Here is a 12,545-nt window from a genome sequence, read left to right as displayed (position 1 = left end):
TGAGTCTGTGTCATAGATAAGTTCATTTGTGTCATATTTTAGAGTCAACGTATAAGTGATATGGTATTTGTCTTTCTCTTTCTGACTTACTTCGCTTAGTATGATAATGTTTAGGTCCATCCATGTTGCCGTAATGGCATTATTTTGTTCTTTTTTATATATATACCTCATCTTCTGTATCCGTTCATCTGTTGATAGACATTTAGGTTGTTTCCATGTCTTGGCTATTGTAAATAGTGCTGCTGTGAATATAGGGGTGCATGTATCTTTTCAGATTATAGTTTTGTCTGGATATATGCCTAAGAAGAGAATTGCTGGGTCATATGGTAGTTCTATTTTTAGTTTTTGAGGAACCTCCATACTGTTCTCCACAGTGGCTGCACCAATTTACATTCCCACCAACAGTGCAGGAGGGTTCCCTTTTCTCCACACCCTCTCCAGCATTTATTATTTGTAGACTTTTTAATGATGGCCATTCTGACCAGTGTGAGGTGGTACTGCATTGTAGTTTCGATTTGTATTTCTCTAATAATTAGTGATGATGATTATCTTTTCATGTGTCTATTGGATGTATGTCTTCTTTGGAGAAATGTCTATTTAGGTATTCTGCCCATTTTTTGATTGGGTTGTTTGTTGGTTTTTGTGTGTGTGTGTTATTGAATTGTATGAGCTGTTTATATATTTTGGAAATTAAGCCCTTATTGGTCCCATCATTTGCAAATATTTTCTCCCAGTCCATAGGTGGCTGTCAAAAGATTCCTTTTTTTTTTCTTTTTGGCTGTGCCGTGCAGCATGTGGGATCTTAGTTCCCCAACCAGGGATCGAACTCAAGCCCCCTGCAGTGGAAGCGCATAGTCTTAACCACTGGACCACCAGGGAAGCAGATTCCATTCTCTTAATGGGCATGCTGAACTGGAAGAAGAGGGTGTCTTTTGAAACAAGATAAATTTTAGTAGAAACAAGACAGACTTGGGTTGTCTCAGTGACTCTAAATTTGGTCCAGGGCACAAAGATAGCCCAAGCCTTTATTGGTGTCAGGCTGGCGGATACAGGGTGTGACATCTAGAGATCTAGCCTGTGTGGAGGGTGCAGCCCTCAGACGTGGGAAGGCAGAACGTGGATGGTGGCCGTGGTGGTGGAGGCTGCCTCGTGCCCCCGGCAGGCTCTTTCTGCAAATGTGGGATCTGGAGGCCTTTTTATCAGAGGCTGGAGGAGAAGGCCGAGGGTCTGAGACTGCTTATTTTCCTAGAGCCACAATAAGGGGTTAAGAAAGCAAACACTCTGACTGCTTCCCCAAGTGGAGCTTTGTAGAAAAGAAGGTACCTGTGGAACCAGCAGTGGCATCGTGCGTCCCCAGTGCTGGGCCCATGCCTCACCACTCAGGTATCTCAGTGGAGCTGGCTGTCAAGAGTCTCTGTTGGCTTCAAGAAACTACAAGTGGCTTCCAACCCACCTCACAGGGTCATGAAGTGTCATAGCATCAGCAAGAGTTGAACTTTATTAAGTTCTTCCTAGGTCACAGAACTTCCTTGAATCACTGTGATGAATTCTTGAAGGCTGAGAAGTAGGATTTATTGTACATGAACTGGCCTTGCTTCTCACTCCAGCCTCATCTTGGACACCTAGACCCTGGATCACTAGATTCCAGCCCTGTGGACCTCCTGGATGTTTCTCAAAGATTCAGGGCCTTTGCATTTGTGGTTCCATCTGCCTGGAAGGCTCTTCCACCACCTCTTCACATGACTGGTTTTTCTTCCTCCTCCAGACTTGACTGTTTATTTCCCTCATTTACCAGGGTTTAGAAGAGTGAATTGATTCCTAACATTCTGCAAAGGCAGTGGTTCTCAATCTCCCAGGAGACATTTGGCAATATCTGGAGACATTTTTGGTTGTCACAGCTGGGGAAGGGAAGGTGATGCCACCGGCATCTAGTGTGCAGAGGCCAGGGATGCTACTAAATATTCTACAATACACTGTACAGTCATCCACAGCAAAAAATTATCACCCACAACAAAGAATCATCTGGCCCAAAATGTCAGTAGTGCCAAGTTTGAGAAATTCTGTCCAAAGATGACCAATGTTGCTGCTGATGACCTAATGGATGTTAATATACGTGATACTTTTCAATCTATTACCGTTCTCTCTGATGCTCAAATTGTCCCTTCCATGGCTATTATGAAGCCTCTTCAGGTTAGCTTCAGAGTACTTTTAACTCTCTCCTAGGAGGTTCAGGGAGCTTCCTTGCCTTCTGGGATGAGATGTTCCAGGCTGCGCTTATGCATTTCCTGCCCTGGGTCAGAAATGGGTCATTTCTCTAAGAGCCCTCGTGCCTTGTGGTGGAGTTGATCATTTAAGACTACACTCGGGGCATTAGAGCTCCCCGCTGTCCCTCCTTGGCCACAATTTCTAGGCTTTTTCAGTGGACAGAGCTAGGGAATATGTATTTTCTAAGAGAAAAAAATCATGAGTTCAAACAAATATTTCCTTTTTTTAAAAAATTATTATTTTTTGGCCACGCCAGGCAACATGCAGGATCTCAGTTCCCTGATCAGGGATCAAACCCGTGCCCCCTGCAATGGAAGTGCAGAGTCTTAACCACTGGACCACCAGGGAATTCCCCAAACTAATATTTCTTCTTTTTTTTAAATATTTATTTATTTATTTATTTTAGTTTTGTCTGCGTCAGGTCTTAGTTGCCCCACGCGGGATCTTCATTGCGGCATGTGGGATCCTCCGCTGTGGCGCCCGGGCTCCTCTTTGTTTGTGGCCCGCATGCTCAGTAGTTGTGCAAGTGAACTTAGTTGCCCCGCGGCATGTGGGATCTTAGTTCCCCAACCAAGGATCAAACCTGCGTTCCCTGCATTTGAAGGCGGATTCTTAACCACTGGACCACGAGAGAAGTCCCCAAATATTTCTTTTTCTTTTTTGTGCTACGTGGGCCTCTCACTGTTGTGGCCTCTCCCGTTGCGGAGCACAGGCTCCGGATGTGCAGGCTCAGCGGCCATGGCTCACGGGCCTAGCCGCTCCGTGGCATGTGGACCAGGGCACGAACCCGTGTCCCCTGCATCGGCAGGCGGACTCTCAACCACTGCGCCACCAGGGAAGTCCAATATTTCTTTTTTTTAATTTTTGTTTTATATTGGAGTATAGTTGATTAACAATATTGTCAGGTGTACAGCAAAGTGATTCAGTTATACATACACGTGTCTATTGTTTTTCAAGTTCTTTTCCCATTTAGATTATTACAGAATATTGAGCAGAATTCCCTGTGCTATACAGTAGGTCCTTGTTGGTTATCTATTTTAAATATAGCAGTGTGTATATGTCAATCCCAAACTCCCAATCTATCCCTCAAACTAATATTTCCAATTCAAGCTTAGGATTATAGACTTACTTAAATTCTTTTTTTTATATTTTATATTTCTATTTTCTTTTGCACTGAATAATTTGGTCCTAACAACATTAATATGATAGTCGTTTGCTTTATCCTACAAGTATATATATATATATATATATATATATAACTTATATATATTATATATATAAACATATCCTACACGTACAATAGGTGTAGAATAACGTCATCATAGCAATATGATTACTGAAAAGTTAAGATTTACTTCTAGTTTATTTTGTCCTTAAGCTATCCCACTAGGGATATACAGTCAAATTACTCTGTTTGAAAATGACTTGAAATAACTCCTCACTGTGTGGGTAAGCCACCAACTCAATATACCCACCATTTATTTACTTTATTCTGCATTTTAGTCTTAGGTATTACTCTTTGTTTTTGTATTTTGAATTATTCTTGTTTTATACTTATGTGAAATATTTACAAAATTTACAAAGCAAGGGACATTCAGAGAGGCCTGGCTTCCATGCCTGTCTCCTACACTCTGTCTCTGTTCTCTTCCTCCAGCAAAAGATAACTACATTTTTTAAGTTGAAATATAGTTGACATACAATATTATGTTAGTTTCAAGTATACTACATAGTGATTTGACATGTGCACACATTATGAAATGATCACTGTAAGTCTAGTAACCATCTGTCCCCATACAAAGTTATTACAATATTATTGACCGTATTCTTTACGCTGTATATTACACCCATGACTTATTTATTATAATAACTGCAGATTTTTATCTCTTAATCCCCTTCACCTATTTCACCCACTCCAACTATTTTTTAATTAATTTATTAATTTGTAGTTTATCTCCGTTTTAAAAATACAATTACATATATATGTACCTATGATGTGTATGCATTTTTATAATATTTGTATTTTGATCTGTTCTTAGATAAAAGGTATATTATCTGTACTGTTCACCTTAGTTCTCTTTAAAAAAACTGTCTCCTGGAGATCACTTTATTGCAGAATATAGATGATCTCTTTGTTCTAATTTACAGCTGTTTAGCACCCCATCATGAAGAGGTACTGTGGTTCATTTATTCCATCTTCTGTTGATAGACATTTGGGTTGTTTCCAGTCTTTTTCTGTAACAAGTTACAAAGTTGGGTCATAACAAATAGTCTTGTATGTACATCTTTTTGTATTTTTGTGAGTGTGTCTTTGGGACAATTTCTTAGAAATGAGATGTTTGGGTCAAAACATGTATAATTTTGCTAGATATTGCCAGATTCCGCTCCATAGGGATTATGCCATTTTGCGTTCCTGCCAGCAATGCACGAGTGCTTGATCCAGTCTTAGAGTGTCTCTCTGGAAAGATTTTTCCAAAGTACCACATCTAAAGTAACCCCACACTGGGGGCTTCCTTGGTGGCACAGTGGTTGGGAATCCACCTGCCAATGCAGGAGACACGGGTTTGAGCCCTGATCCGGGAAGATCCCACATGCCACGGAGCAGCTAAGCCTGTGCGCCACAACTACTGAGCCTGTGCTCTAAAGCCCGCGAGCCACATCTACTGAGACCGCATGCCACAACTACTGAAGCCCATGCACCTAGAGCCTGTGCCCCACAACAAGAGAAGCCACCACAATGAGAAGCCCACGCACCCTGCAATGAAGAGTAGCCCCCACTCACTGTAACTAGAGAAAGCCCATGTGCAGGAAGGAAGACAAAATGCAGCCAAAAATAAATAAATAAAATAAATAAATTTATTTTTAAAAAAAATAAAGTAACCCCACACTGAACTGGAACTAAAGGTATAACTCCAATTTTTAAAATAGATATATCCAGAAAAAATAGAAATAAATACAGATGTGTGTTTATGCCTGGGTTAGTATACACACATATATTTCCTAGCTCTGTCCACTGAGAGCGCCTAAAAGCATGACACTTTATTTTAATGAGCACACCCTGTGCTCAGAGCTTGGTGTTTAAATCCCCATTCTATAAATGGTAAATGAAATGAACCAGAGCTCCTTGGAGAAGTGACTGATGTCAGTGGTGGGGAATGGGAAATCACAAGATGGGCCTGGAGCATCTGGTGGTGCCAGACAATTAGGAAGTACTCAAAAAAAGGATGGGGGGGGGCGTGTCAAAGGGACAAGGGGCCAACCCAAAGGTGCTCCCAAGGGGCAAAGCTAGAACAATCTGAGCAACAATTGTATTGGATTATAACCCGCAGAATAAATGAGATATCAGTGAACCCATAATGATATAAATAAATGACAGAATAATTATGGGAAGAAGGGCAAGCCTTCCTTTCAAAAGAATTCCAATTAATAAAAGTAGAGGGAAAGATGGAAATAGGAAATCACTATTGCAGATATTACAGTAATAATTGCTAAAATTAGTGGGCAAAAGTTTGAGGAGAAATATACGTGCAAATCTCAAAATCTCTCCCTAAAGATAGTTATTATTTCCAAAAGAAAAATAATGACATTACAGTGAAGATACCTGGCAGATACCACCTTAACCAAAGAATTAGTTAACATCACTAGTAATTATATATATATATATATATATATAAATACATAATGTCAATATATTGACATTATATCATCCAATTTGACGTGCTTAGAAGAGGACACAAATTCTGAGGTGGATTTCTCCAAAATCCGTAACTTCAATTTAATAATGAGAAAACATCAGCTAAACCCAAATTGAGGGACAGCCTACAAAATACCTGACCAGTGCTCTTCATAAGAAAGGGCATGAAAGACAAGGAATGGCTTAGCACTTGTTACAGGTCAGAGCACATCAGGGAGACCTAACAGTGAAATGTGATGTGGGATCCAGGATTGAATCCTGGAACAGAAAAAGGGCATAAGTTGGAAAACCGGCAAAATTCTAGAAAAGTCTGTAGTGTACTTAATAATATCGTACCAATATCAGTTTCCTGGTTTTGGTCATTATGCTGTGCTTTGGTTATGTAAGATGGTTATCATTAGGGAAAGCTGGGTAAAGAGTATATGGGAAGTTTCTTGCAATAATTCTTGCAACAATTTTCTCTGAATCTAAATAATCTAAAATTACTAAGTTAGAAACATAAAGTAACCCCACACACCCTCCCTGCATTATCCCCAATCCCACCTCTCTCTTGGTGTCCTTCACAGGGCTCGTCGCATACAATGACTTTGTTTGTTCCCTCTTTCCTACCTGACTTCCTCCCTGCACATAAACTTCACAGGCACAGGGCCACAGTTTCCCCAGTGCCTAAATACTGACTTGCGTTCAATAAACACTGCTTTCAAATGTGCTGCATACACACATTAATTAGTATTCCTAGATGTGCTTGGGAAACATGAAGGGAAAAGTGAGTGTTCTAGAAGACCTCCAGAGCATGAGAAGGCAGCAGAGTCAGGAGTCTTCTCCCGCGTGCCCAAAGGTGAACGTATAGGACCCCCCCCCCACCCCCGCCAGATTAGGAATTCCTACCCCAGATTCTGCAGAGAGGGGGAATAATTTACTATCCTCTTGCTTCAAACTCAGCAGTCCCCCCAGGACGACCACGGAGAGAGGATTCTTGGCAGGACTTAGATGGCCAGGATCCAGAACATAGGCCAGGCAGGGAGCACCCCTTTCCCTGCACCCCCCAGCCTGTCTTAATCTGCCAGGGGACCCGGGGATGAACTTCCCAATTCCACAACCTGCAGCAAATTTTACCAGGAAAACCCAAGAAATCACATTGTGCAGACCTTGGCCTTTCCCCTAAATTCCCTCTACAGAGCATCCCACAGTAGCAGCGGGGCAGGAAGCAGGGACCCGCCAACTCCAAGGTGGAGGGCTTATGCTGTTTTGTAGCCTTGGACGGTGGAGGGCCACTGCAGTGAAAGGGAGCCCAGATGGGAGCCAGGACTCCTGGGATCTGTCTCCACGTGTGCATAGAAGTGAGAGGAGACTGTGTGCAGTGAGCTGTCCTCTGAGCGCTGATGTTTTGGAATCTTCAGCACTTTCATAAAGAAGGGATCAGTTTTTGCTTTGTGCCCGAGCTGGAACGCAGTGGACGGCACCACTGACATTGCTGAAGGGCTGCGTCTCCAGGCCTGGGCATGTTTGGGAGATTCCAGACCTTGGTTATAGGGGAAGGTGGAAGCTGGGCATGAATGTGCACCAAAAAGGAAAGGCTCCTGAATAATAGGTTAGAGGCATTTGCTGGACCACACCAAGCGCGGCCACAGTAGCAGACAGGGCTCTTCACACTTTAATTTCAATTTCATCTCTGTAGCAAACACTTTGCAGGTGTGGATTCCGAGGCCCACAGGATCACGTGTCTTCACAAAGGTCAGGCAGGTGGAAAGGAGGCAATCTGAAGCCATCCAAATGCCGTTCGGATGCACTGATATGGTCTTATTTCATATAATCTTTCATTTCATACTTTTATTTAGAGGAAGAAAACTGAATGTCTCTCTTTTCTCTTCCATGGCTTTTGAGTCCCACACATGAAACTCCCAATGGTGCTGGCAGGAAGTTATTACTTTGACATGTCAACTAAGTTAGGAAATTAGAGGTCAACACCCCTCCCACCCCCTAAGGAATGGCCATCCCTCCTATCCCATGACCCTTGTCCTTTTTAAAGCCCTTTCACAGCCTTATGTGGAAAGGATCCTAGGATCCCCACTTCCCAGATGAGCAGACTGAGGCCACCCAGGGTAAGTACCTGATTGCTGACAGGACCAGGGCTGGGACCAGAAGCCCCAGCTGCAGGTCAGAGCATCTACCCTTCTCCATGCTGTTTTAGTGGCTAAAGCAGGGGCAGCCAGCCCAGGAACTACCATAGGGGGCATCTAGGTCCCAACAAATGCTGTTTCTTAACACCAGCTTTTGAGAAACATCTTCCCCTAATCCACAGAAGCAACTACTGAAAAGCTGTACATTCACGTGGTCCCAGCAATGAAATGGGGCGCTCTCCTTTGGCTACTTACGGTAATGTCCAGTTTAATGACGCATCCCAGAAGTTTTATCAATTTCCGATGAAAATCACTTTCCTAAAAATGTCCCACCTCTAATGCTTGCCTGGAACACTGCGGCAGGCAGTTTCCCGTGCTGGAACTATTGGGCAGGGGTGGGGGGTTGGTGGGGGCATGTATCGATTTCACGAACCCACAGGACAGAAGCTTGGATCTGAGGTCAGTCCAGGTGAAGAGGGCTCGACTCAGCACAGGCGGGCCCCCAGGTCAGCAAGGGAGGGAGGCCACAGAGCTTGGTGCCCGCAGGAGCTGGGAGGTTTGTGGTTGTTCCCTCAGTCCTGGATCCAACATGAGTCAGTGTCAGGCCTGCAGACAGAGGTTCCCAGTGACCCACCAAGGGTCACCCACTGTGCCTTGGGGGCAGACATACTTAAGAATGCTTTGAGAGGGGTCAGGCTCAGGGCGTGGCTGAGTGACCCCTCCTTATTCTCGAGGCCACACCCTGTGACAACCAACAGCCTGGACCTATTTCATCCTGCAGATCAGGGACGCTTACACAGCCATGTAACCGAGGTGGTCTCTGCAGTTACCGAATCCATGGAAATTGTCCCCAAAGCTCTGTGTCTGAGTGTGTAGGGAGGAGGGGACTCGTGCGGTGATATTCATGGCGAGCATCACTCGGCAAAGGTCCAGAACCCTGCCCTCCACATCCTGCCTCTGTGGGAGGACCCAGATCCGTCCTGTGTCACGCTGCCCCTGAAACAGCCTGGCCCGTAGGTGGGCATTTGCTGCGGGTCCAGCACCCTGTCAGATGATGGAGGTTCTATTTTCCCTCCTCCCTGGTCAGGGGATGAAACGCCCATCTCCTGCCCAAACATGTGTCCACTGGCCCCGCCCAGCACAGCTGTTTGCCCATCCATCACCGGACCAGGTCTCCACCGCAAGGACAGGAAGTGCTCCCACATCTGCCTCTGCCACCAGCCTGGTGACTTGTGGTCACTGAGTTCAGTAGTCAGAGAATTTTTAAAAAGACTGACAGACATGTAATTAAAATCTCAGTGTTGGTTTTGGGGGAAGGCTCTGGGAGGCTTCCGCCCCTGCTTTGCGGAAACACAGATTTTTAGTGTTTGAAAGTGACAGGAGGCTAAAGTGAGACGCTCTAAATATACTGTCCTGGGCATTTCCGGGCAGCTGGGGAAATATGGGGTTTATTCTGCTCCTGCGGTCTCTTGCCCAGACTGTTAGAGCAGCCCTGCCGCTGGCCTGCCTCGGGTCCCCTCCAGCCTGGGCTTTACCCTCGCCTCCACACATAGCTTCCACTCTACCCTTAAACCACACTCCCTTGCTGCCCAGAGCCCTGAGGCCCCATTGGCCAGAGCACAGCCCACGCTCCGAGGCCAGAATTCCAGCTCTCCGCAGTCAGGCCACAGCCAGACTTATGCCCTGAGCCGCACATTGCGGGATGGTAGGCGGCCCCAGCACCTCACACCTGTGCAGGACCTCTGCCTAGAATGTCTTCTCCCCCACCTTATCCACCTACCAAGAGTCAGTCCCATCCTTCAAGGCCAGTTCAGGTGTCACCTCCTCCGGGAAGCCTGCTCAGATCATGCCATGGGACCCTCCAGCTTCCCCAGCACTTGACCCAGCATCTCCAGGAGCTGTCATCCTACCTCGCCTTCTCCTGGTTCTTTCCGTGTCTCCCTCCGGCCCCGCTTCCTGCTTCCCCTTGATCCAAAGAGGGTCCTGCCGTCCTTCCACCCTTTGCTGGGCTTTATGGCTGTTGTTTTCCCTGCCGGTGCTGTCGTTCCGCGGCTCTAGGCGTTTGCTCAGGCTGGACCCTGCCTCTGCAGCGTCCTTCTCCCTTGACATCGTGGCAAATTCACTCTCACCCCTCAAGGCCCAGCTCCAAAGCCCTCTGTCCCCTCAACTCCCATCCACATACCGGCCGACTCCGGGAGTCCCGTCCTGCCCAAGTGCACTCAGCTATGTCCCTGCTGCCACCGTGGCCCTTTTCTGCCTTGGGTCTGATGTCCATCTCCCCAGAGGAGGGACCTGCCCTGTGCCCATCTGTGGATCCCAGAGCCAGCAGGGTGCTGAGCGGGGCAGGCTGGGTTTGGGGCTTGCGGACCAGACATGGACACTGCCCTTGTGGCACCGCCATGTGCCAGGTGCCGTGCCAGGTGCCTCACGACACAGCTCCCCGAGCCCTCTCGGCACCCAGGAGGCAGAGCTGGGACAAGCCTGTTCTCGAGCAGGGAGCGGTCCCACCCAGACTGCCCAGGCCCCCAGATCCCACCCGGCCCTGCCCACCCCGGAGCCCGAGCTGGAACCACAAGTGACCGCCAGTCCCACTTTGTCTTGCAGTGGAGCGGAACCGCACCCTGGGCCACCAGGAGCCCCAGTGGAAGGAGTTCCGCTTTGACCTGACCCAGATCCCGGCGGGGGAGGCCGTCACGACCGCGGAGTTCCGGATTTACAAGCTGCCCAGTACCCACCTGCTCAATTGGACCCTCCACGTCAGCATGTTCGAGGTGGTCCTGGAGCAGTCCAACAGGTGCCTGCCCTGCGCCCCGCGGGCCCGCTCAAGCCTCTGTCGGAGGGTCCAGCCCAACCCTGGGTGCCGGGGGGAACATTTCCCAGAGGACAGAAGGGGAGCTTCCTGGGCAGCTCACCCTCAGAGAAGAAAGATGGTTGGCCCGAGGCTTCGTGTCACTGTGGGGAGAGGCCCAGCATCAGTCCTGGATTCAAGTCCCCATCCTACTGTCCTAGCTGTGGGACATGGGCAGGTCGCTGAGCTCCTGAGCCGCAGTTTCCGCATCTGTACACGGGCACAGTAACACCTTTGTACGGTAGACGCAGTGAGAAAAGGCATGTAAGGCACCCAGGTCAGAGCCAGGCGGGGTAGATGCCCCACTAATGGTCCCCCGGAGGGCACTGGAAACACAAAGGCAGCTGTGCCGGCCCTCGGTTAATTGTTCTTTCGTGTCCACAGGGAGTCTGACTTGTTCTTTTTGGATCTTCAGACGCTCCGATCTGGGGACGAGGGCTGGCTGGTGTTGGATGTGACAGCAGCCAGTGACCGCTGGCTCTTGAACCGTAACAAGGACCTGGGACTCCGCCTCTATGTGGAAACAGATGATGGTAAGACTCGGGTCAGCAGCGAACCTTCCCCTGGGGGCTCCTCCGAGGAAGCTGCTGGCGGCAGGCGCAGCTCGAGCCCCTCACGTGGCCCTGGAGGCCTGGCCTTTTCCACCTGTGCTGCTGGGGGATACCTCCACCCCTCCGCGGGGACTCAGTGGGTAGAGAGTGAGGTTCCCGCAGTGCAGGACAGCAGGAGACCCCCTACCCGCCGAGAGTCCCTCCTCTCCTTCTGCAGGACCAACAGCTGTGTTGCTCAGAGTGAGTCCACGTTTTCCCTCCCCAAGAAATGGGAGATTCTTTCTACTCTACGGAGCTGCCTTCTGCACCAGGAGTTTCCGTCCTGGGCTGGGCGAGGGGAAGCGCTCACACCCTCAGGCTCCGAGGCAGAGGCCTGGGTGTGAATCTCGGCTCTGCAGCCTTCTAACTCGGTGACCTTGGCAGGTTACTTACCTTCCTAAGCCTCGGTTTCCTCATCTGTAGAATGAGGATTCACACCTTCATTCATTTAGCAGGTGTTTGGGGGAGAGCCTCCTGGTGGGCCCAGGGTTGGTGTGTCTGTGGTACAGCGGGGGCCACAGGGGGCTGGGCAACGGCTGTGAAGAGGCTGAGAGAAGTGGGCAAAACAGTAACTCTGAAATAGATGTCATCTTATTTAATAGCAGTGGAGGGGGACAGGATCTGATTCAGCATTCTATAAAACAACCCTCTGAGACACTCCCCCTCAAGGGGGTGTAGCATCTCTCCCCCTCCTTCAGTGTGGGCTGCACTTACACACTTGCTTCCCAAAGTATGCCGGGGGCTGGGGCAGTACCTTTGCAGGGGCAACCTGAGCGGCACCCCTCAGCCGGGTGCTCAGGCTCCCATGAACACGTCATGTAGCTCCCAGACACCCTTGATCTGACGGAGTGGGAACAGCACTTCACCTCCATGGTCTTCGTCCCCAAAACCCAGAACCCCAGTCTCACCATGAGAAAAACATCAAACAACCTGAAACTGAAGGACATTCTACAGAACACCTGCCTGACCAGTACTTCTCAAAACTGTCAAGGTCATCAGAAAACACGGGAGGTCTGAGAAATTGTAACAGC

At 48.0% G+C, this 12,545-nt stretch overlaps 1 protein-coding gene across 2 annotated transcripts in view; it reads left to right on the top strand.

Moving 5' to 3' along the window:
- Positions 1-12,545, top strand: part of LOC309829969 (bone morphogenetic protein 8B) — a gene marked incomplete at both ends in the record, with an annotated part of 40,177 nt that overhangs the window by 11,778 nt on the left and 15,854 nt on the right. For both annotated transcript variants that reach the window (XM_082666218.1, XM_082666217.1), the window contains 2 exons: positions 10,681-10,870; positions 11,309-11,457. In XM_082666218.1, the coding sequence (XP_082522344.1) occupies positions 10,681-10,870; positions 11,309-11,457 (339 nt within the window). The remainder of the gene's footprint in view (positions 1-10,680; positions 10,871-11,308; positions 11,458-12,545) is intronic.

The sequence above is a fragment of the Grampus griseus genome, assembly GCF_964374135.1.
Source record: "Grampus griseus genome assembly, chromosome: 1".
NCBI classification, from domain to species: Eukaryota; Metazoa; Chordata; class Mammalia; order Artiodactyla; family Delphinidae; genus Grampus; species Grampus griseus.
The sequence above is the reverse complement of the archived record's forward strand: the minus strand, read 5'-3'. Positions and strand labels throughout refer to the sequence as shown.